We start from the raw sequence: 23,699 nt of genomic DNA on the forward strand, positions 1-23,699 counted from the left end.
TATCTGCAGCACCCATATCTGCAGCACCCGTATCTGCTTACAACAGCATCAGCTGGCTCTCCTGGGAGTCACAGGCAGTTTCTTCACCTTTTCCATCTGTGGCCTTTCAGGTATCCTAATTCACGGCCCTTTCTAACTTCTTCACTCACCTCTGGACTGACACGCTTACGTTTCTGCAGTAGACCCAGTCATCCCTCAGGGGAACAAATATAGATTAAGCACTACTCTGTGCATAAGCTATTGGAGGCCTTCTTGCTACTGTTCTTCAGTCCAGGACCCCTCAGAGGAGCCCACCAGGGTGTGAGGCCTGCCTCTTCTTGGTGCCTGTCACTGCTGGAGCCCACTGGGTAGACCTCCCTCTTACTAGGCCTGAGGAAGGAAGCCCAGGCAGGCACCAAGAAGTTAAATGTGTTTCGTCAATCTTGCCCTCCCTCCTTCTCCAATAACAATATGGCTTTGTTTGTCAGGCATAAGATTACAGGGTTGGCCTGTGGAGTCCTGAGAACCTGATAAACCCTTTTTAAGCTCAGCTCTTTGAACCTCAGTTTCTCCATCGGTCAGGGGTGTGTGTTGGAGGGACGTGGCGTAGGTAGATCACTCGGAATTATCGGGATGCTGGCCAGGTGTATATGAGGGTAGCTCGAGCCCTGCCAGCCCGCGGGGACTCGCAGGGGATCCGGGGAAGCTGAGCGACATAGCCCCTGAGCCCAAGGGCGGGCGGCAAAGGACCCCGCGGCGAGGCGGGAAAGCTGTGTGGCCTCTGAGCACAGTTGGCTGGCAAGAAACCTGGCTCCGGGAGGGCAGGGGTCTGCGGGGTCGCGCAGGGCGGGGCGGGGCGGCAGAATCAGGAAATTCCCTGGAAATTCCTTTCCATTCCGGCACTTCCCGCCCCCCTTCCTTGGGTGCCGACCTCTCCGGACCCTGGGAAAGAGAAAATGGAATGCTTTTCGGGTTTCCAAGCGTCTGTCCTCCAGCTTCTGGCACTCTGGGGTTTGGAGCGCGCGCGGGAGCGCAGGACGCCGGCGCGCCGGAGTTCGGGGCCTTCGTGTCGGCGGGGAGCGTGTCCAATCCCCCGGCGGCTCCTGGGGCTCCCGAGCGCGCGCCCGCTCGGTCCCCGAGCTCGGGGAGGCGTCCCCCAGCTTCGGTCCCGTTCAGCTTAAGCTGGTGTCACATGAGCCGCGGGGGAGTGGGAACCCGGGGAGTGGGCGGGGGCGTGCGCGCCCGGAGGGGGCCGCCCAGTCCACCTATATGCGCCGCGGCCCGGCTGACGGATGCCAGGAATTCCCAATGAGAGGCGATGGGGGGAAGTTTGGGCAACTCGGCCTGGCCAATGGAGAACCTCGGGAGGGCTCTGCCCCTTCCCCTCGCCCCCGCCCGCCTCTGCTCCCGCAGCGCCAGTGTGTCCGCCTCGCTCAGTGTGCGTGGAGATTAGGTCTGAGCGGCCGCCTGAGGCAGGCAGTCAGCGAGCTCGACCCGCCGCCGCCGCCCCTAGCAGCCGCCTTCGCGAGCAGCGCCGCGGCGGAACCGGGCGCAGGGGAACTAGCCCGGCCCCGCCAGCCCAGCCCAGCTCAGCCCATCCCCGACTCCCTCCCCACGCCGGGGCAGCAAGCCGCAGCAGCCGCCACCGGGAGAGAAGGTGGAGGAAGAAATCCAGCCCCTAGCACGCGCTCACCATCATGGACCATTATGATTCCCAGCAAACCAATGACTACATGCAGCCCGAGGAGGACTGGGATCGAGACCTGCTCCTGGACCCAGCCTGGGAGAAGCAGCAGAGAAAGGTCAGCAACCGCCCTAGCCCACCGCAGCCCCCGGCCCCGGGCCACTCCGCCCGCGGGGCTCTGGGCTCCCGGCTGCGAACCGGTTCCAGGCGCGCACGAGCGGGGGCGGGGATGCGCGGCCGCAGCGAGGAGGGGTGTTGGGTTACAGGCGCGGGGCGGAAGGGGGAGCGTCCCGGTCCCAGAGCCCGCGAACGCCGAGGCCAAGCGCGGGGAGGTGGGGCCGCCGGCGGGCAGGTCGCCTTGGGGTGGGCTATCCAGGCCACCCGGCTATACAATCGCACCAGCCCCGGGAGGGCAAGGCGCGGGGGCGGTGCTCGGGAGGCTGGGGCTGAGTCCCCGGCTCGGTGGCTGTTAGCTGCGGATCGATTTTCCCTTCCCTTCCCCGCCCCTTGACCGCCTTTCCGTATGGCGTGCGGTGGCAGCGCGCTTCCTGGGTCGCCTTGGTACCTGGCGGGGACATGCTGCACGGGTCCTCCCAGCCCCTGCCCGCAGGCCGAGGGGGAAGCGGGCGCCGGCGGGATTGGCAGCCTCCTCTGGGTCTGCCTGGAGGTGGACCTGCCGGAGTGGGGTTGGGGCCGAGAGGACCCGGGCGCAAACGCTAGCTCCCCAGCGGGCCCTGAGGGGGCGGGGTCAGGACGGCAAACCGTTTTATTGCTTAACTCAGTGGTTGGTAGCTGCGAACCGAGATGGGCTTGCGTCTGCGTCCTGCCTCTCTGACCCCCGCTGATTCCCGGGAGATCGCGAATTTGGGCAACTTGATCTGAGGCGAGGGGCTTTAGGGCAAGGCATTGTCTCCGGGGATATTTGGGGTCAGTCACTGGGGCTCCATGCTTAGCCAGCGAGGCGCGTCCCAGGCGCCGCGTGCGAGGGCGCGCTCAGCCACCGGCGCTGGGCTCGGAGCTGGCGATGGGACCCGGGCACAGTGGCCGGTGGCAGGAAGAGTTCACAACCCACTCTTGTTGGGGGGGGGAGGGTGCCCCAACCCTGCCCCAACCCTGCCCCAACCCTGCCCCAACCCTGCCCCAACCCTGCCCCTGCTTCCTGCCTGCGCGGTGAGCTCTTGCCCCAGGCGGCCACGTACCCTGAACAGCCCCCTCCCCCTCCCCCGCTCCCATCCGGTCCCTCCTTACCCCCCAACCCCCCACCTCCACCCCTCTGCTGATCTGGGAATGGGGGGGGACAGGATGGCCGTCCCTCTGGATAGTGCGGTTAGGGCTGGGCTTGAGGGAGAAAGCTCATGTCCAAAAATGGTAACATTCATTCCCTTTTTTAAACTTAAAAGGGGGGGGAGTTTAGGGAGCCGACTGAAGTTTTTTTTCAGCCAAAGGCATCCTGTATTAGCTCACTCAGGAATCCTAAGCCCTGAAACGGCGCCCTTTTACTCACTTCATCAGACAAGAAGAGGTAATTTAAAACACGCGCACAAAGGGCTTCCCAAAGCCGGGCGACCTGAGCTCCAGGGTCTTGGCTTCTCCTGGACCCAGCCCTCTGGCCGCATCCGAGGGTTCCCGGGCTTCAGCTGACTTCTTTGCCATGTGGCAGTTGCTTAAACACCCCTCCCCCTCTTCCTGTCGGCCCCTCTGGGAGAGCTGGGGGAGAGGTGAGTCCTCCTTCACCCGATTTATCTCCTGGGTCAGTTGGGCTGTTGGTGGAATTGAGAAGGGAGTGATTTGGAGATTCCTATGTGGGAAAGGGTGGGGCTCTTTTTTTTTCCCCCAAGGTGCAGCTTTCTTGAGAATAGATTTTAAATTGGATGTGAGGGGTGGAATTAGGGATTAGGGTGTGGTGGATATCTTGGGATCTTCCATGGGCAGTAGAAGAGGAAAAATTCCTGTTTGCCTAGCACCTACTGTGTGCCTGGTGGGGCAGGAGTGACAGGACTGCCCAAGAATTAGGAATTAGGTCCTTTTAAGGACTGTGGGACTAAGCACGGGGCACGGGACCTGCACACAGTACTCATTATTATCAAATGAATGAGTGAATATATTAAAAGCAGTTGGGGAGAAAAATTATATAGTCTCTTTCTCTCCACACACACACCTCCGCACTCACTCAAAAACTCTGACCTGGGTGGTAGTGGATGTGCACCAGGCTTTTGGGCAGCCAGGTGGGAACAGGGTCACCTGGGAAAGTTGGTTATCTAGGGACAAACTCAACAGTTCCAAGAGCTGGCATTGGCTGATGTGTGCCGGGCACTCTTCTAATCATATATATTGTTTCAGTTGTTACTCCCAACAGCTCTGTGAGCTGGGCACACGTGAGGATGAAGAAATGAGGGGCAGAGGGGGAAGTAACCAGCCCAGCGTCCTGACGGGTGCACGGTGGGGCTGCGATGCGGCCGTGTTCCGGGCAGGCAGCTTCCCCTCACTTGTTCCTTGTTGGTGAGAGAGGCCGGAAAGCTGGGTCTGGCGCCCAACCCTGCAAAGATCTCAGACTAAGAGGAGCCAACACCTTCTTTGGTGGGGTTGATGGAGAGGGGTACACGGCACAAGCTCTGGGCCTGATTGGGAAAATCTGGTCCAAGGTTTGTTTTTTTCCTGCCATTAATTCTATTACCTCTCAGTTTCTGCACATTTCCCCTAGTTCTCAGAGGGCTGGTGGGGATATAAAGTGGTACAACAAGTGGAGGATCAGACTTAAAGTAACTTGGTGCTTTTGACACCCTCCCTGCTGACCATGGGAGGTGAGGGTTGAGTGGGACCAGAGTTAATGAGTGGACAGAGGCCGACCATTCCAGATGCAGGCCGGAGAGTGAGTCTGGGGGTGAGGGCGGGGAGGAGGAAGACACAGTGCCGTGGGATACAAAGGCCACTGGGTGGGAGGCTGAAGACCCTGTTTTTAGCCCTGGTACAATCAGTGCTATGTGTGAGACTTCGGGCAAGTCATTTCACTTCTCTGAGCTGTTATTAGAAACTTCAGCACATACTTTTGGAGCACCTACTCTGGGCCAGGCCCAGTTCCAGGTGCGGAGGGTAGAGCAGTGAACTAGACAGGTGAGGTCCCTGTCCTTGTAGCCCTTCCATTCTGTTTCCTCCTCGGGCCGTGTGCCTGCCCTGCCCTGCCCACCCCTCGGGACTCTTAACAGGCATCAGATTAAATGACTTCTTGGGCAAACGGTAAGGCTGATGCAGATGCAGGTAGAAGTTCGTGCAGGCAGCAGGCATGACTCAAGAACCTGCCTCAGGTTGGCCACGGCTTGTCCTTTCAAAGAATGTTTCAGTGCAGAGTTCATCATGCTGGACTCCCTGCCTCCAGACACAAAATGCAGTGGATTGGGGAAGTTTACCGGCTTTCACAGTCTTTCTGATCTTGGCGGCTGAGCGCCAAAGTCACCTTTTCTAGGGACCCCAGGTCTGAATGCCCATTTTGGGGGGATGACCATAGTCCCCACTTTATTCCCTCATGTGGATCTCACCCACGTCCTCGTGTGCGCACGCGCACGCATGCCCGGGGTCAGGTGGGCTGGAGAGAGCATAGATTTTGAGTAGCATCCTGGCTTTACACTTTTAGGCTTGTGGCCCTGGGCAAGTTACTTAACCTCTCTCAGCCTCCAATTTCTTATTTATAAAAAGGAGCTAATACCCCCCTGCTGGGCTGACAGCAGAGAATATGTAAAATGGCAGCTTCTGCTGTTCAATTTTTTTTTTTAATTAATTAATTTACTTTTATTTTTGGCTGCGTTGGGTTTGTTGCTGCGTGCGGGCTTTCTCTAGTTACGGCGAGCTGGGGCTACTCTTTGTTGCGGTGCGCGGGCTTCTCATTGCAGTGGCTTCTCTTGTTGCGGAGCACGGGCTCTAGGCGCGTGGGCTTCAGTAGTTGTGGTTCGCGGGCTCTAGGTGCAAAGGCTTCAGTAGTTGTGGCTCATGGGCTTAGCTGGTCCATGGCATGTGGGATCTTCCCAGACCAGGGATCAAACCCGCGTCCCCTGCATTGGCAGGCGGATTCTTAACCACTGCGTCACCAGGGAAGTCCCCCTGCTGTTCAATTTTATTCTCACTCTTCCCTCTTAAATCCTGGAGGCTTTGGTTTAATGTGTATTCCCACAGGTGCCAGCCCCTGTTTTTTTTTTTTTTAACATGTAGGACCTTAATTAATATTTGTTGAGCTGATGGAAGTTCAAACAGAGAGGCGGCCCTGGCAGGTGAAAGAAGGTGGTTGTAAATAGGCCCAGATGCTGATTCTGTGCCCACGTCAAGCCAGGTTGTCAGGGGATATGGCAGGAAGAGAGGCCACTTTGTTTACACTTGCTTCTGGGCTGTGAGACCATCATCACAGGAGCTACCAAGGCCACCGATCAAGATGGAGGACTGCAAAGAGGGGAGGGCCTGCTGTGGGTGGGTTTACCTGGGGAGGAGTGGGACGTCTGTTTACCCTGAAGGCAGGAGGTTAGGACTTCTAGAGCCAGAGTGATGCCTGGTGGAGATAAAGCCTAAGAGAGGAGAGAATTGGTCATCGTCTCCGTCCTCATACCCCCAGTGTTCTTCACTCCTTCCTGCTTCACTCCGTGCCAGTGTCCATGGGAGCAGGGACCCAGCCTGTCCTGTGCTCTGCCTGGCAGAGAGTCAGGCCTGTTGTACATGGTCCAGAAATGATGTGAATAATTGGATAAATGGCATCATGCATGGCTCCCAACTCCAGGCCAGTGGGGTGGAGGTTGGGATGAAATGCTTTACATTCCAGATAAAACACCCCATCCTGGGGCTGGACCCCGGCTCCAACCTCTGCAGGTGGACATGCTCTGGGCGCACTGGGTTCAAGTCTTGGCCCCTCCACTGACTAGTGGTGTGATCCTGGGTGAATCACTTACCTGCTCTGTGCCTCTTGATGCCAAGAGGGAAATGGGGATAATAATTGTTCCCACTTGAAATAGCTGCGTAGAGGTTTAAACCAAGTAATGTATGTAGGGAATTTAGCATAGCACCTAGCATATAGTGAGTGCTCAATAAATGTTAACTATTTTGAGGGACCAGATTTGCTATTGCCTTTACCCATGATGCTCTGAGATAAGATGTAGTATATAAACCCATTTCAGAAGGAGACACTGACTAGAAGTGTGTGGGAGTTGTGTTGTCCTTGACCTTTGACCCCGAAGTCAGCTCTGGCTCATTCAGTGTCACCTGACCTGTCCGGTTGCTCAGTACCTTTACCTATAGAACGGTATAGAATCCCTTGCCTACCCTTTCCCTACTTCCCTGGGTATCCAGGATGAAGAGATGAATGTTGAAGTGCTTAAAAACTTTGTCAGCTGGTTGTAATACAGGTAAAATGACCTCAGAGAATGAATTTCCTCTAAAAGAGACAATTCTAGAATGTCTTCAGCCCCCTCTGATAATTAGCTGAGGCCATTCTTTGGGTCCGGCCCACACCCGCAGCTGCTTACCCAGCCCTGCTTTGCTCCAGGACTGGTTACAGCTGCTTCCTCTCTGAAACCTGTCCCACATGGGTGCGCTGAGCACAGGTGCCTCACTGGTTGGTGAAGTGATTGACAGAGCCTGAAAGAGAGAGAGAAGAGATGGACGAGGCCTGGAGCATCAGGGCTGTGGGTGGAGGCTGCCACCTTCCCTGCCCCGGACAGGTAGATGTGAGAGTGCCCAGAGCACAGGACGAACCAGGCTTTCCAGTTCTGAGGAATGATGAGACGTTGAGGGCCCGCTGGTCACTCGAGATGGGCTTGTAGGATCCAGCCTTTTCAAAGGGAAAAGGAAGAAACTCATTTCCTGAAGTCTGACTTCTTGAGGAAGGCTGCCAAGGCTGTGCTCAGTGGGACGGGGCTGGGAGAGGCCCTCACCGCTGGGACCTTCCTTGTGGGACGGTTCTGTGTGAGGAGGTCAAACCAAGTGGGCGTCCTGTTGTTTGGGATTTGTGGTTGGGATTTGGGCCTCCTTTTTCCAGCTTCTCGAGGAAGGCCTGGGGCTGGGCGCCTGGCCAGTGGCCACAAACCACAAACCTGGCTGGAGGACTTGTCACATGAGACCTGGTGCCTCCTGCCCTGCCAGGGTAGGGCGGCCTGAGACAGGACCCAGCCACAGACCTGCTACTGTGTGTCTCTAGGGAAGAGCCGTGTCTCTGCCTCTTACCTTTTAGTCCCTTCACAGTGTAAGAACCTGGACCATTTCTCCTTGTGGATGGAGTCAATCAGTGAGCGCTGATCGAACCCCTGTTAGGTATCAGACGCTCCACCCATGTGGGGTTGTGGAAATGACAGTTTAGGTGCAGAGGGAACCAGAAAGACAGAAAATCCCACCAGGCCACGCCAGTCGCGGCCGGGGGTGTGGCATTGGCCACCGTAGAGCAGGAGCCACCGCTGCTGCCTGGGGTGACAGGGGAGGCCTTGCTGGGAAGCCTCCCCTTCCCCTGGCAGTTAGGGGTGTGTGTGTGTGTGTGTGTGTGTGTGTGTGTGTGTGTGTACAGAAGGGTAGGACAGTGGGGGAGAGGGAGACGACTGAAAGGAGCCCCAGGCAGCAGTGAGTAGTCCTGTGGGACCTCCTGCAGGCCGGGAACACCCTGCCGTGGTTTTCCCTCATTGTTCTCCTCCCCCCATTCTCTCTGCCCCTCCCAGAGCTGACCTGTCGCCTTCCTGAGAGGCCAGGCTGTTTGTACAGGCTCACGGGTTGGGCTCTGGAACCCCACACCTCTGCGCAGGTGTGGTGTTAGTTGGGACCAACGCCACCCGAGCTGCCCCCATGTGCGACCCGCCCAAGGTTCTCCTGGGACCTGGTGTGCGTGCGGCCCAGGGCTGTGGTGTCAGGGAGCCTTCCCAGGGCCCTGTTTTTATCCCCTCGGCGTGTGGTCAGTGGGCCCACATCGCTGCAGGAAGGGCCCCAGGAGCTGGGCTGAGTTACTCACCTGGGGTGCTGGAAGCCCAGTCCAGTCTGTAGCTCCCCAGAGGAGTCTCGGCTAAGAGGCGGCAGGCAGAGGAACCCCCTAGCTGGTTCCTTAGTCCTGGTCAGAGGGGGTCACCCTGCTGGGACTCGGGATTCAGCCCCGGGTGCTGTCTCCATCGGCCAAGGCAGTGTCCTGCTAAGTTCTAATTGCCCAAACGTGGCCGACGCCAGGCACCTGGGGAGTGGTGGGGGCAGGAGACCCTCAGAGCCACCCTGGGAGGCCACCTTCCTCTTAACACACGGCCAAGATTGCTCGCTGGTTCTCAGGCCGAGCATCAGGTCCGAGAATCCTCCCGTCTCAGCGGGTAGAGGGTGATGGCGTGGAGAGGGCTGGTCAGGCACTCCACTGCTTATCTTTCCTGTTCTTCCTTCACCCCCCATCACGTCTGTGCAGGGCAGTGAGTCCCGGGTAGTGACGCTTTGGCCTCAAAGCCACGCAGGCGACACTCACGACCCCCACCTGCCCCTGCCTCGTGCCCTGTTCAGCCGCCCCAAATGGTGCAAGGCCTTCGTCCAGCTCCAGCCCCTCCCAGACAAATGAGCAGAAAGTGGCCGTCCCGGCAGCCCGAGAGCAGAGCCAGGAACAGGACTGGATTTTTTTTTTTTTTTAAGTTGAAGAAATTCTTTTTCTCATAGTGATCACAGTGGCTCATCCTTTCGGAGCATGTGCTAAGTATCCGGCCCTGTGCTAAGGACTCTACGTGCGTTAACACATCTAATCCTGCGAGGGGGATACTGTTACCCTGTTTTACAGATGACAGAACTGGCTTGGAGCAGCCGCATGACTTTTCCAAGATCATACAGCCAGCGACAGGTGGAGCAGGGGTCCGTAGCCGGGCAGTGTGGTTCCCGAGTTTGCCTCCTCAAACTGTGCTCTCCTGCTTATAAAGCAAATGCTTGCGAATCTAGGAACAATTTAACCAAAGCCTAACATATACAAAATGAAACCCAGTGATGAAAACATTCTGGAATTAGATAGCAGTGCTGGTTGCACAGCCTTGTGAATATACTAAAAACCGCTGAACTGTAGGCCTTAAATGGGTGACTTTGATGGTATAAGAATTATATCTCAATTTTTAAAAACCCTCAGAAAATGCTAATATAAGAAGAGAATGACAGTTGCCTGTCATCCCACCTCCTAGAGGTGAGCTCTCTCCATCCTTACCCCTCTTCCTCTCACTTGGGAGCCCACCTTTTCTGTCTTGCTCACTGTTTATTCTAAGGTCAGGGATCCAGGTTCATGGTGAGTGAGTGGGAGAAGAGAAGAGGAAAATAATCAAGAAGGATGGCTTTCATAAAACATCATGTGGCCTTTTTCTTGGAAACTGCTTAAGAATAGATCACAGATAAGAACAGGCAGACAGAAGGCTGGGCTTGGGGGAGGACAGGTGGCTGTCCTCATTTCTCCAAGGCCAAGTCCCATGGGACCTGCCTTGTTGGCCTGGGATTGCTTCTCACCTTCTGCCATCCCCAGGGTCAACAGGGTGGGTCCAAGTGGGGCAGCTTTCCCCAGGGCCTGAGGCATGAAGAGGGGAGGGCAGGGCCAGGGTCCTACCCCAGGAGGCAGCTGCCCATTCTCAGAGGTTGCCTAGCAATAATGGGAACAGGTGACTTAGCCCACTACAGAGGCGGGAGGCGAATAAAAGGCAGCCGAGGATAGAAATCGGGAGTAGTTGCACAGGATGCTGTTACCCTGGAAACTGCCTGCTTGGTCCTTGGCTAGAGCGGGCTACTTCTGGGCTGGGATCCACTCTTCATTGAGAGGTTGTGGGGTCCTCTCTAGGCCTGTCACCCACAGTGTCAGGGGGAGGGGGACGTAGAGAAACCCCTCTTGCACATGGCCTCTGTGGTGGATGTGTTCTCTGCGGTCTCATTTAACATTCACAACAGCCTTGTAAGGCATGTGGGATGATCACACTTGATAGATGAAGATCCTGAGCTTAGAGATATAAAATAACAGGCTCACACCGGAAGGCTCACAGTGAGAAGGGGCTGGGAATGAAGGTGCTGGTACCCTTGGTGCTTAAAACAAACCTTTCATTTCAGTTTAAAGCATTTCACATGCCCAGGATCTGGGAGGTAATGTAAACACTATCCACCTTCAGGGAAGGGAAGAGAAGATGAGAGAAGGAAGCCTGGAAAGGAGAGTTGTCTGTTTTATATCCAACAACCAGCCAGTAGTATTTATTAAGAAAGTCTTGGTTCCCCAAATAAGTAAAAAGACTGATAGTTCACATGGATTGAAGGTTGCATGGTTTGGATTATCTCAATCTGTCAAAAACCCCTTTGAGAAAGGTACTTTTATTTCCCTTGTTACTACAGATAGGGAGATTGAGGCTCAGAGAGGTTAAGTAATTTGCCCAAGATTGACCAGGTCATAAGCCAGGTTATGAATGAACCCAGGCAGATTGACCTTGGAACTCCACCCTTAACCATAAGTACAGATGCATCCTTTGTTATTTTAGAGGTTATGTTTTAATTGATACATGGTTTATATAAATGAAATAAGGAACAAGTCAAGATGAAATATAACCAAGTACTCATCATATGGTTCATGATTTTTAACATTTACGCTTTCACATATGGTTTTTCTCTCCATTCATCATGATGAATAGACTTATGAGGCCTTATCCCCATTTTATAGACAGAGCAAGTGAGGCTCAGAAAGGGGGAGTGATTTTACCTCTCGCAACCTGAATGGGGTAGAGTTGGTTCTGAATCCAGGTCTTTGACTAGAGGGTCTGTGAGGCTGAAGGGGTGGGTGTGGGCCTTTCCGAAGTTCCTTTTCTCGGTTGGAAAGGTAGTGGAGGATTCTAGTTGTATTTCTCCCCACTTTTCAGTCGGAGTAACTGTCAGGAATAGACTCAGGTCCCCGGTGGCCTCTCCTGGAGCTGACCCCAGCTTTGGGAGACGGGCTCCCCCGCTATGAAATTCAGCCACGTCCCCTCCTTCTCTGCTGCTTGGGTTCCTTCAGCTTCACCTGCTCCTGCCGGCCCCTTTGTTTGGTCGCCAGGGGAACCTAGCACCCTTTGAACCAGGTAGCTGAGGCTCAGTGTTTATTTTGATTTTAGAAGCCTGTGCGTGTGAAACACAAAGGTGGAGGTTCTGGTTTGAGCTTTGAGGCTGTTAAGAAAGCTGATGAGGGAAAGTCTGGGGGCTTAGGCTGGGGTAAGCAGTTTTGGCTTTCAGCGCCACGGGCCAGGCCAGAGGACAGCACTGAGGGGAGGACAGTGCCCTTCCTGCCCCCTCTTCCCTCTGAACCTTGCAGCTAAGGGTCTAAATCAAAGGCCCTGAATGGTTCAGCTGAGGGCAGAAAAGTGGTGGGGGGAAGGGAAGGGAGCCTCCTCTCTACCTTGTGTTTACTGTTCCGTGGTGGTTGGTACTGTGGAGCGTGGTCTCAGGCCTGTGATTTGAGGCCAGGTCATACAGGGGAGCGTTTTTTATGGGCCTGAAATTTTATTTTTTAAAAGCCATCGGCAAAGCTGATTATAACCAACGGGAGTAGAACAGCAGAACAGAGCGGTGCTTGGCTCTGTTTTCAAATCATCTGTAGGGGAAATGACACGAGGGGAGGGAGCGGTGAGGTGGGTGGCCCCCCTTCAGGCAGGTCTCCTAATGGAACTTGGCTTTCCATCTTGGAAGAGGGGTGGCAGGTCCTGCATGTGGGTGGGAAGGGACTTGTTACTGTCAGACTCTTTCTCCTCATGTCCCATGTGGAAATGTGCACATGTCACAGCCTGTGGTTTGAGGATGGAGAGAGAAGTGGGGCTTTTAATTCTTCTAAGTCCCAAGACCAGGAAATGGGATCACTACCTCCCCCCGTGGGAGGGTCTGGTGGGGACAGGGCCAGTGGCTTTGAGGTCCCGTGTCTGTTTTGACCTCTAGTTCTGTTGAGTGAGTGAGCGAGGATGTGTATGTCAGTGTGAATGCAGGCACACGTGTGTGTGTGTGTGTGTGTGTGTGTGTGTTCACGTATGTGTGTGTCTGGCTCTGAGAAGCCCCGCTGTTATTTTTGGCCACTGCCTTGACTTTGGCAGGGGAGTGGCCCCCTTTCAAACACCACAGACATCCTCCAGATAATATATAATGGCACTTTCCAGTAGAGTTCCCGATACTTCGGAAAGGCCTTTCTTTCCAGGAACCCAAAGTGCTTTTCCAGACTTGGCCCCGGGAGCTGGGAGATGGAGGAGGTGGCTTAGGAATCCTGCTTTCCCGGAGCAGGGGAAGTGGGGGCCAGACCCCTGGTTTCCTGCCCTTCATCCTGGATGCTGTGCTGGCCGGGGCTGTTTGGAGGTATCTTTGCATGCATGAAGTCCTGAGGACGCCCCAAACTCTAGCCCCAAAGAAAGCCACCTATGTATATTTATTTTTTTTTGGTAAGTTATGCAGTGGTAAATTGAGTCTCATTGTATATAATCAGCTTTTTAAAAATTAAGGAATTCCACATTGGGGTTTCACTTCTCTGGGCCTGTCTGGAACCCCCTTAGTGGGCTGCTTGGTGCAGGCAGTGAGGCCACATTGGGACCCAGGGGTGCCCGGCTAGGGGACCTGCCCCCAGTCCCTTTCCATGGAAGCTGCTGGTTCAGGACAAGGCCAGCTTAGGCCCACCTTGTGGCCCAGGGAGTATGTCTGGAATTATGTACAGCGGACCACCTACCCCCTCCCCCAAGCATGAGGCAAGCTGGTGCTGTGCTATGGGCCAGGCACGTTTCTGAGTGTTTCACAGATATTAATTCATTTAATCCTCACAACACCTGTGTGAGATGATTTGGCTGGGGGTAAGGAAATTTAGAAAGGACTGCAAAGGCTCAGGTGGTTACAGCCATTATTTCCACATTTTCTGCTCTGAGGCCAGTTCACAAAGACGATGAACATTCCAGATTTGAGGTCACGGTGTTTTTCTCCCCAGTCCCATTCCTGTCCCTCAGTGAAACTGACCGCTATCCAGTTTGGTGTTTTCATTCCTAAACATCTGTTTGTACAGTTCTTGCCTGTGTAGTTGTCTGTGTGACAGATGGTGTCACACAAAACGTGTCGCCATGCACACCTCCCTTTCTGCTCTCACTTGTCCCGCACCCCACGTGGCAGGAGCTCCGACCCCTCTTGCGTGGATGAGATGGCTGACGTCTGGAGGGGCTGGAGGACTTGGGGGATTTGCCCGGGTCACACAGCCGCTTACAGGTGGCAGGTGGGACCAGAAGCTGGGCTTCTTGCCTCTGCGGGTGGCTCTTTGTGTTCACCTGCAGCTCCCTGCCCCATCGGAGTTCAAAGACTCACTGGTATTTGGTGAGGGAGGGCAGGAGCAGTCAGTCTGTTTCTTATTTTCTTTCCTCCCACGTGTGCTTTTGACACCTGGTTCTCGTCCCCTGGGGCACTTGTACCCTTGTCTGCTGCCCTCTTTCTGGGGCTCGAGAGTCAGGTTCTTAGGGACTCACACCACATTGCTGTTTTTTTCTCCTCCCAGGAGAGAGCCCTTCTGCTTTTATTGTTCCTTGATGAAGCAAATATGCAACGACAGAAAGCTACTGTGAATTTGGGAATGCTTCTAGATGAATGTGTGTTGTATATCTCACAGTGGCTTCTTGCAACATTTGGAAGTTAGTTGTTCTCTGCACATAGAGTTTTGGAAGAGGCGGGAGGTGGGAAGCCATGGCTGAGCCCGTCTTGCCTGGATCCCAGGGGCAGCCAGTGGGATTCCAGTTATGTCTCTCTGTCCCCACTTGGTTTCCTGGCTCCGGCCCTTTCTTCCTAATCCCATGGCTCTCAGCCACTCAGCCCTTTCCTTGCTCACTTAGCGCCTAGGTAGAGGATGGGCTGGAGAGAGCTGGAAAGGACAGCTGTGTTGGCAGCCCTCACCGCACTTGCTTAGGGCACTGTTGTGAAACCCTTGGCTCTGAGGACATTCGGAGGGTTCTCAGGGGATGTCACTCATCTGTGACTGACTTGGGACTCCTCGGACGAGTGAAGGTGGGTTTGTGGGGTCTCCTGGGGCCTCCTAGTAAGGGGTCCATTACTTGGGGCTCCTGAAGGCTGTGCCACTGGGATCCAGACACTCATGCCACCTCATCCCAGAGCCTTGAAGCCTAGAAGGATAGGGGTGGTTTGTGGAGTAGATCAATGGTTCTCAAACTTGAAAATGTGCATCAGAATCACCTGGAGGGCTTGTTAAAACACAGGTCGCAGGGCCCCATCCTCAGTGTTGGTCATTCAGTGGGTCTGGGGTGGGGCCTGAGGATTTGCTTTTTTTTTATAAATTTATTTGTTTATTTATTTATTTTTGGCTGTGTTGGGTCTTCGTTTCTGTGTGAGGGCTTTCTCTAGTTGCGGCAAGCGGGGGGCCACTCTTCATCGCGGTGGGCGGGCCTCTCACTATCGCGGCCTCTCTTGTTGCGGAGCACAGGCTCCAGACACGCAGGCTCAGTAATTGTGGCTCACGGGCCCAGCTGCTCCGCGGCATGTGGGATCTTCCCAGACCAGGGCTCGAACCCGTGTCCCCTGCATTGGCAGGCAGACTCTCAACCACTGCGCCACCAGGGAAGCCCGAGAATTTGCATTTTTAACAAGTGAGGTGACACTCTAAAGTTACTCGCAGAGGGGGTAGATGTAGGCAGGGGTGAAGAATTGGGGCTATTTTTGCAATCTACTGTAGAGGTCTTGAACCAGACTGTGACTTTGTTGATAATGTCTACCTAGCGCCTCCTCTCCCTTCCCCCAAAAGAAAAACCATGTTCTTTCTGTCTTTGGGAGGCCCAGGCTTGGGGAGGGAGATGTGCTTCTACACCCCAAGAAAGGGTGACTCCTCAGGAGCCTCCTGCCGGCACGTAGCAGGTACTCACCAAATATTGGATGGATGGTGACAGTGGGTGCATTTCAAGGGGGATGTGGTAGCCACAGTCCAGCAGGAGACGTCTGCAGATGCCGAGGTGCTGGGTGTGATGACCTCCCAAGTCACCAAGGGTCATTCCAGTGATGGGGCTGAATCCAGGGCCCAGAGCAGGGCTGGCTCCCAGAACTCAGAAGTGTGCCCTGGGGTCAAGAGGAGGCCGAGCTGGGGAAGCGGCCTTTTGCTCGGGATGGAGTCTGAGCCTGCCACGCTGCTGCTCTGCTCAGCACCCCCTCCCCGGGTGTCCTATTGCGGGGAGGCGGGAACCAGCGCAGGGCTCCAGCTCCCTGTTAGGTAGTCCAGCTGCCTTTCTTCCTCTTTTGGCCAGCGGCCCCCTTCGGATTCCTCTCCCGAGGAGCTGGCCTTGCTGACACATCCCTCCACTCCCTGCCCTGTTGCATTTGGCTGAGGCCTCTACTTCAGAAATTCTTAGGGAGTTTCTGGTCCTGTTGCGTGGGTTTGTGGACCTCAAAGGAAGTAAAATCTGGGCCTCAATTTTCCTTCTCCTTCCAGGCCCAGAACCAAGGGTTCTCTCCATTATTGGACATCAGAAGCCGGCTGTCTTTGGGCTCGACCTCCTGGGGGTGTGGAAGCAGACAGAACGCTGGGCTCTCCAGCTCACCAGGATATGGGGTTCAGCAGGACCTTGGTCCACCTGCCTTCTCCTCCCTTTCCGTTGGGACCTTGGGGGGTGGCATTTAGGAGAGGGATAGGTATGGAGAGACTGTCCCATTTTTGCACTGTTAGGCCAGAGAGCTGCTTGGGAGGACCCTGTCCTCTTTCCCTGGAACAGGGAGAACGGTTGTACATGATGTACCGGGGCCTCAGGAGACCTGAGGTCTCCTCTTAGAGCTTCCTGTGGCTACTGTGTGATGCTGGACAGGTCACACCCGATCGTTACCTACAAAATGAGGGGGCTGGGTTATAGGATGACGGTGGTGCTCTGCTGTAAATGTCTTGCTTGGATTATCACGTGGAGATGATCTCCAGGGTCTGAGTCAGTGCCAGTATTCTGTGTTCTCGTCCTCTTTGGGGGGGTTACTCAGCAGAGTCTAGCACTTCTTGAGGTGACCTTGAGGTTGATCCCTGGGCTTCCCAGTCTGGCCCTGGAAGATAGCCTGCTAATACACAGTCTCTTACCTTATATGTCTTATATGTCGTCAGCTTTCAGCAGTTTGTTCCCACCCTCTAGGGAGGGCATGGGCGGGGCCTGGTGAATGAGCTTCCCTTATGGACCCACAGTGCTCTGTGTCTTGGGCCCTGCATGGACTCTCATACTCTGGAAATGCCTGCTTGGGGTGTGGCCGAGTGGAAAGCCAGGTGTCTGGGGAGGGGAGAGTGGGGAGCCCTGTTTGGGTTGGTGATGGGCCCCTTAGCTTTGCCTTGTAGACTGGATGCTCCAGGTATGGTCTGGGGGTGGGGATACTGGGGGTGGCTCTGGAGGGGCGGGGAGAGCATCTCTGCCCACTGCAAGGTGGATGGTTCATAATCAGTCCTTTGTGTAGGCTTGGCTGACCCACAGCCTGGTGCGAGGGAGGCGGCCTGCCTGTGGGTTCAGTGGGTAGGAGAAACTCCTGCCGGAGCAAGGGTATCTGCCCAAGGGACTGGTGTCAATGGGCGGCCTTGTTTTTCACTTTGTTTACTCCCAGAACCCAGCTCTATCCTTTCCCTTGTAGCAGTTTGAAGAAATCAATTCATGGAATGCCTGACCAGAAGGGACCTATACTGTTACCTGACCTTCCCCCCATTAGATGAAGAGACTGAGGTCCATAGTGGTGATCTGACTTGTCCAAGACGCAATGCCAGGAGTTCATTCCTTGTGGGACTGGTTTTAGTAAAGAATTTATTCTGGGTACATATAAATCATCTTCTGAAGTCATCCTTGCCGGTGGGCTCCGGAACACCTGCTGACAGATAGGCGGGTGAGCCTCTGTGCTCTGAAGGCAGATGGAGCTGACGGGTTTCTGGCTGGTGTGTGGGTGGTCAAGTTCAGGTGAATTTCACACATGCTGGCAGCTGTGCTCTGCCAGGCTGGAGGGGGTGATGGACAGACAGATGGGCCCTGTGCACGGCTGCCCTTACACTCAGACGTTCCTGGCACTGGCTTCTGATTTTGCCGTTGAGGAGGGGAGCAAGAAAGGAGTCAGAGGGACAGGTGCTGGTGGTGCTGGTGGCACTAGTGGTCCTGGTCCTGATATTAACACTTAGTACCGCACGCCCAGCCCTGTGCTAAGCCCGTTACACGTATTATATCAATGAATCATCATAACCACCCCATAAAATCTAGGTCCTCATACATTTTCATCTTCACTTTACAGAAGCCCTTGACCATTATCGAGATTAAATAATTCGCCCCAAGCCACCAACTCCTGGGCTCTGGCCTGTGAACTCAGGGCTGCCGGGCCAGAGCCTGCACTCCTACCCAGCACCCTGGCTGTCTCCTCTCTGCCAGGACAAGCTGCCTGACGGCAAGTCAGCCCTGACTGGAGAAGGGAAGCCCCTCGCCAGAGAAGGAGCTGGGTCTCCACCCTCCCTGGGCCCCAAATACCTCTCTCCTGACACACACATTCCTGCGCATTCCTGAGGAACCAGGAAGTGGCGTCTCTCTGGTCCCCGACGCTGCAGGTCCCAGCACTGTGTCAAGCAGTGGAGGTGGCTGGGGGTGTTCAGGGCCAGATGGGGGCTTTTTATGTCCCCTCCATACTTCTCTTTGCCCTCCTCCTTTCTTCTCCTTGTCTGTTCTCTTTCCCTCCTGCCCCGCAGTGGCACCCTAGACACTGGCCACCCCGAGGATGGCCTTGGGAGGTGAGGCTTGGCCAGGCCTCACCCCTGGGGAGGGGCGGCTTTCTTTGCCTTCCTGGGGGGCGCAGGGTGCTGGTTGCCTTCACTGGCTGCCCCAGAGCAGGGCACCTTCTTGGCTGTGTCAGGGTTGGGCTGCTCCTGTGTCCGTAAAGGTGCTCCAGGCCCCCACCCTCTGAAATAGCCACGCTTGTGTTTCCCCATCTTTGTTGCAGCTCCTGTACTGGCTGTTTCACATCCTCGATCATATTTCCTCCCCACAACAAGGTAGGAGGTATCAGCCCTATTTGCAGGTGAGGGAATCAAAACCCCGCAAAGCCAGAGAATGCGCTGAGGCTAGTATACGGCAGATTGAGGTTAATGCCCAGGTCTGTGGGCCCAAGTGCCCACATCCGCTATAGCCCAGTGTGAGCAGAAAGTGACAGCTGAACAGAATCCCCCCCAAACAACAACAACAACAACAACAACAACGAAACACTTCCCAGCCCGGCTATAGCATCCTGGGTCCAGGTGGGCTGGGGTATCTCCCTGATGAAGGCGGCTTGCTGGCCTCCTCTGAGAGAAGAGGGCAGATGGAAAGCATTTACAGGCTTGTGGGCACCTCTTACTCACTAAGCTGTCGCTGGGGCATTGCTCAGAAAAGCTCATTCAAGAGAATACATGATTCAAGGGCAGCCAGAAGCCAGTCAGAGCCTGCCCTTTGTGTCTGGCCTTGTTCTGTGATTCCTTCTTTTCAGAGAGTTTCAGTGCCCATTGTCATCGAGACCTGTTAATAGGGGCTGTGGGAGCCTGGTGAATAATAATAATAAATAATAATAATACTGTAAGAGCTATATGCACTGACTCTTCTAATGCTGCGTGCCTGGCATTGTCCTTAACTTTTTACATGTAAGCACTGGGACAAGGACTTTCCATGTACTAACCCATATATATTCCTCACAACAACCCTGTGAGGTGGGCATTAGTATCCCCATTTTACAGATTGGAAAACCGAGGCCCAGAGAGGTTTAGTTATTCACCCAAGGCCCTACAGCTAGCCAGTGGCAGAACTAGGATTTGAATCCAAGGATTTCCAGTCAGTAAGACCATGCATGATTCCCTGGAGGTCAGGGACCTCCTTATGGCTTCTATTTCTATCCCCAAAGCTGGCCTAGCACCGGATACTGAGTAGGCTCTAGGAAAAGTTGCAATGATAGAATGTAGGGCATTTGGATCCTGCCCTTTGAGAGGAAGTTGCCTTTAAGTTGCAGGGATCTTGGCATGGGCTCCTATGGGGGTGTGAGATGGGCAGCAGCCCTGAGGCCCACCCTGGGGCTCCTGCAGCCACTTACTGAATGGGGGGAGCGCTGTGTATGGGGAGACTTCAAGTGCAGATGGAGTCGGCAAGCCTGGGAAGAAAAGCCCAGGAGACACAGAGCCCAGAAACCCCTCATTAGCTATTTGTTCCTTTGGGAGGTCTCCCCGGCTTCCTGTCATAAGTGACATTAGGTGTTTAACTCCCAGGGAGGGATAAGATAGCAAATAATTTAGAATAATAAAGTTATCAATTCATACAAGTGGGGGGCAGGGGTTGTTTCTTATTTCTCTTTATCCATGATGCCTGGCATGTGGTAGGCACTTAAGGAATGTTAGTTGCATGAATGAATGAATTAAAAAAAAAACTTATTATGGAAAATTCAAGCACAGGAGTAGAGAGTAGTATAATGAATCCCCATGTACCCATTACCCAGCTTCAACAATTAGCAGCGGAACCTGTCTGTCGTATGTAGCCATCTGGGATACTTTACAGTGAGATTAGCATGCTAGGATGAACTGCTAAGACCTTCTCAAGTGGAAAAGGACAAATGGAGATGAAATGGTGCCCTCGTGACGCCACTGTGCCAGGCACGCTGCAGGTGCTTATTTGAAGGTTCGACCTGACTACACTTGATAACTGGACCAGGTTGCATTGGGCTCCAGCCCCAGGGTGGGAGGAAAGTTTCTGAAGGATGAGTTCAGCAGATCCATGAGATGCTCAAACATGTACGCTGGGGCTAAAGGCATTGCAGCCAACGATAGTTCATCCACTCAGTTCACATTTATTGTGGATCTCTTTTAAACATTCAAATGTTTAAAAAGTACAGAATAGTAAAACAAATACCCAGGCGCTTGCCACCCAGATTTAAGAAATATTAAGCACTCACTCTTTTCAGATTAGGGCCAGATGATGCAGGATGTCTGCCTCTGAAGAGGCCAGTGGGGGAGAGACCCATGAACTAGCATTTCCCTGTCATGTTCAAAGATGTCACAGTCCATATAGTGAAGGGAGCCCAAGGTAGGCCCCAGGCCACCTTGGAGGAGACTGGTGTAAGACCTCCTGGAGGAGGTGATAATGTGAGCTAAAATTTAAATCTAGAGTATGTCAGAGTGAGTCAGGCAAGGGGGGTGGTGGCGAAGAGTGGGCCAGGCGTGCCAGGCCGTGTGTGACCAAAGGCTTGAGACAGTGAGTGTCAAGTTCTGGGAAGGGAGAGGCCGGGGATGAGTGTGAAGGAGGGGCGGGGAGGGGCGGAGAGGAAGAGGCCCGAGGGTGGGTGACAGTGAGTCCAGGGGGAGTTGGACTGTGGGGCAGTAGCAGGCTCTGGGCCTGTCTGAACTGCACACTGCACACTGAGAGGATTAGAGACCAACATAATCCCCTGTGGAGTCTGGGGAAGGGTGGGAACTGCGGCAGAGGAATATTTGAAGGAACCTGGCTGTTGGGAGAAGCTCCAGGCTGGAAGAGTGGCTGTGTTGGACTTGCTGTGTTCGGTGGCCCCAAGGGCTCGGAGAAGCAGGCCTTGGGGGAGCTTGAGTGGAAATGAAGTCTAGCTCAGAATTTCTAATAGTCAGACTTTCCAAAGAAGGAATGAACTGTTAGGTTGGGAGTTTCCTGGTCTTGAATGTGATTAGGTAGACCTGAGATAGTGAAACGGCAATGGGGGAATTCCCTGGTGGTCCAGTGATTAGGACTCTGCGCTTTCACTGCCAAGGGCCTGGGTTCAGTCCCTGGTCGGGGAGCTAAGATCCTGCAAGCCGTGCGGCGCAGCCAAAAAACAAAAAGACAAAACAAAATTAAAAAAACCTTGTAGTTGAGGTATTCAACTAACCCAAAAACAAATGAGATGGGAGGGACGTGGAGGGAGGGGGGACACTGGGCCTTCAATGCCCCTCCTCACTCTGGGTTCTAAGACTAAAAGCTGGGGGAGAGTGGGTTAAGTGACCCGTGGGCACAGGCGAATGGTGCTCCAAGGAAGGCAGCCATGGAGGAGGTGCTGGCCTGTTGCCATGGGAACCATCTCTGCTGTGGGTTTCCAGTTCCAAGGATGCCCTGGAAGGGAATGAGCTCACTCCACCTGCAAGGTGATGAGTCAGGCTGCTCGGAAGTCCTGCTTGCTATCCAGGGCTGGGCAGGAAGTTGAGTGGCAGACCCTGCCTCTGCCCCTCCTCGGACCACTGATACTTCTCTGCCTGATGTGGGCTGTTGTCACTAGAGACGAGACGGGGGCAGTAGAGGAAGCCACCCACCATTCTGGTGGCCCTGGGGAGCCTGACTCCGGTAGAGGCAGGAGGAAGCCTCTAGTCCAGTTGGCCAAACCATGGCGCTCAGCAGGGCTGAACTATGCTCTCTGCAGGCCACTCAGCTCACATCGATGGGGCAACAACTACACCTGTGCTGGGCCTGGGGCCTGCAGTCCCGTAGGCTGGACGGATGCTGTGATTTCAAGTGTGCTGAGGCTTTTGAAGAAGTTCAGACTGTTCATGAATGTGTATTGGTCAGGTGTGGGCTGGTTTCTGAGGGTGGATGAGGAAAACTTCTGGGAGGGAGCGGCATTTGATCTGACACTGGAAGGCTGAGGGGTCACTGGTTTGCCAATCAAGTCCTAGGTATTTGGAGGTCCGGGGTTGTGGCTCATCTCCTTCCTCTCCACCCACCATGTGTGCAATTTGTTGTTCTTGTGAGGGAGTGCGCAGAGCATGTCCACTGACTGCCAGGGGATGGCCAGAATCTCAAGCAACTGTGATTTCAGGGCACCAAGCATCTTCCTCAAGACCCTGTGAAATGTAGACCATCATCCACTGGATTCCAGTCTCTAAGGATCCAGATGAGGGCCCTAACCTGTTCTCTCCCTCCTGGTGTGGCAGACTGGGGATGACACTGGAAAGGCCAAGGGAACTCTGCTTTCCTAGTTTCTGGCTTGCCTACTTGTTTCACCTACATGGGCCTCTGTTTCCTTTTGAGAAGGTAAACAACTTCGGAGGTTTGAGGAAATGACCGTTTTAACCCTTTCACCTAAACACAACTACTTATATTTTCAAAAACCTATTTTTTTTTTTAATCCTCCTGCTTGTATTATTTTGATAGTGGTAATCACAGTGGATCTACAATTTAGTTTGCTTTTATATTTCCCCACTTGGCATTTTATCAAAGATAGTTTTTCTTATATAGCCTCATAGCCTTTATGTTCCTTCCCTGGAGAAAGTGTAGGGATTTTTTCATGAATAAATATTTATTTGTATTTTCCTGCCTCTTTCCAAAAAACGTTTGAGGAGATACGTTAAAAGGCTCATGTAAAACAGAGTTTTAAATTAAAGTTAGAAGACCCAGAGCTTTGTCAGGGTGATGGTGGTGGGGTGAGGTAATTGAGAAAACAGTGTTAAAAGAGGTTTGTCTTGGGACTTCCCCGGTGGTCCAGTGGTTAAGAATCCGCCTTCCAATGCAGGGAACGCAGGTGTGATCCCTGGTCGGGGAACTAAGATCCCCCATGCCATGCGGCAACCAAGCCTGCGTGCTCTAGAGCCTGCGCGCTGCAGCGAAGAGCCTGGGTGTGGCAACTAAGACCCAATGCGGCTAAATAAATAAATACTAAAAAAAAAAAAAAAAAAAAAAAAGGTTTGTTTTTGTAAGTCAGCACTGACCCTAGTTTTGAGCTTCCCGTCAGACAAAACAAAAGAAGAAATTAGAATTCACATCTGTTATTTCCTAGTAAAGGGAAGCGTACCAGTTCATTGGAAAGAGACACTTTGCCTTTCTGTGTAAGCACTGAACACCAAGGGTTCTTCCATTTTAGGAGAGCAGTGTGGTGGATGGTGCCATCAGTGTTAGTTTCATGGAACATAGAGACCTTTTTTGTATATTGGTTCTTAAATCAACCCCAGTAGAGCCAAAGGCATGATGTTAAATCACACTGGTGTGAAGGCATTTCTGTGGGGAGCTGAAGAATGAAATCTTGTTCTACTGTTTCTGGAGGTGCAGCCTGAGCGAGGCCCCAGTCCTTGGAGATGCTTGTCAGCGTTTCCTGGAGACTTACATGCAGTTGTCTGACAGGAGCCGGA

The 23,699-nt window shown here is 53.9% G+C and overlaps 1 protein-coding gene across 3 annotated transcripts in view; it reads left to right on the plus strand.

The window, feature by feature from the left end:
- The first annotated feature begins 1,375 nt into the window (after positions 1 to 1,375).
- ACTN1 (actinin alpha 1) overlaps positions 1,376 to 23,699 on the plus strand; it is a 95,309-nt gene continuing 72,985 nt past the window's right edge. For 2 of the 3 annotated variants that reach the window (XM_082384386.1, XM_082384388.1), the window contains exon 1: positions 1,376 to 1,781. In XM_082384386.1, the coding sequence (XP_082240512.1) occupies positions 1,677 to 1,781 (105 nt within the window). In that variant the 5' untranslated portion in view covers positions 1,376 to 1,676. The remainder of the gene's footprint in view (positions 1,782 to 23,699) is intronic. The other variant, XM_082384387.1, reaches the window with a different exon arrangement.

The sequence above is a fragment of the Balaenoptera borealis genome (assembly GCF_965194805.1).
Source record: "Balaenoptera borealis genome assembly, chromosome: 3".
NCBI classification, from domain to species: Eukaryota; Metazoa; Chordata; class Mammalia; order Artiodactyla; family Balaenopteridae; genus Balaenoptera; species Balaenoptera borealis.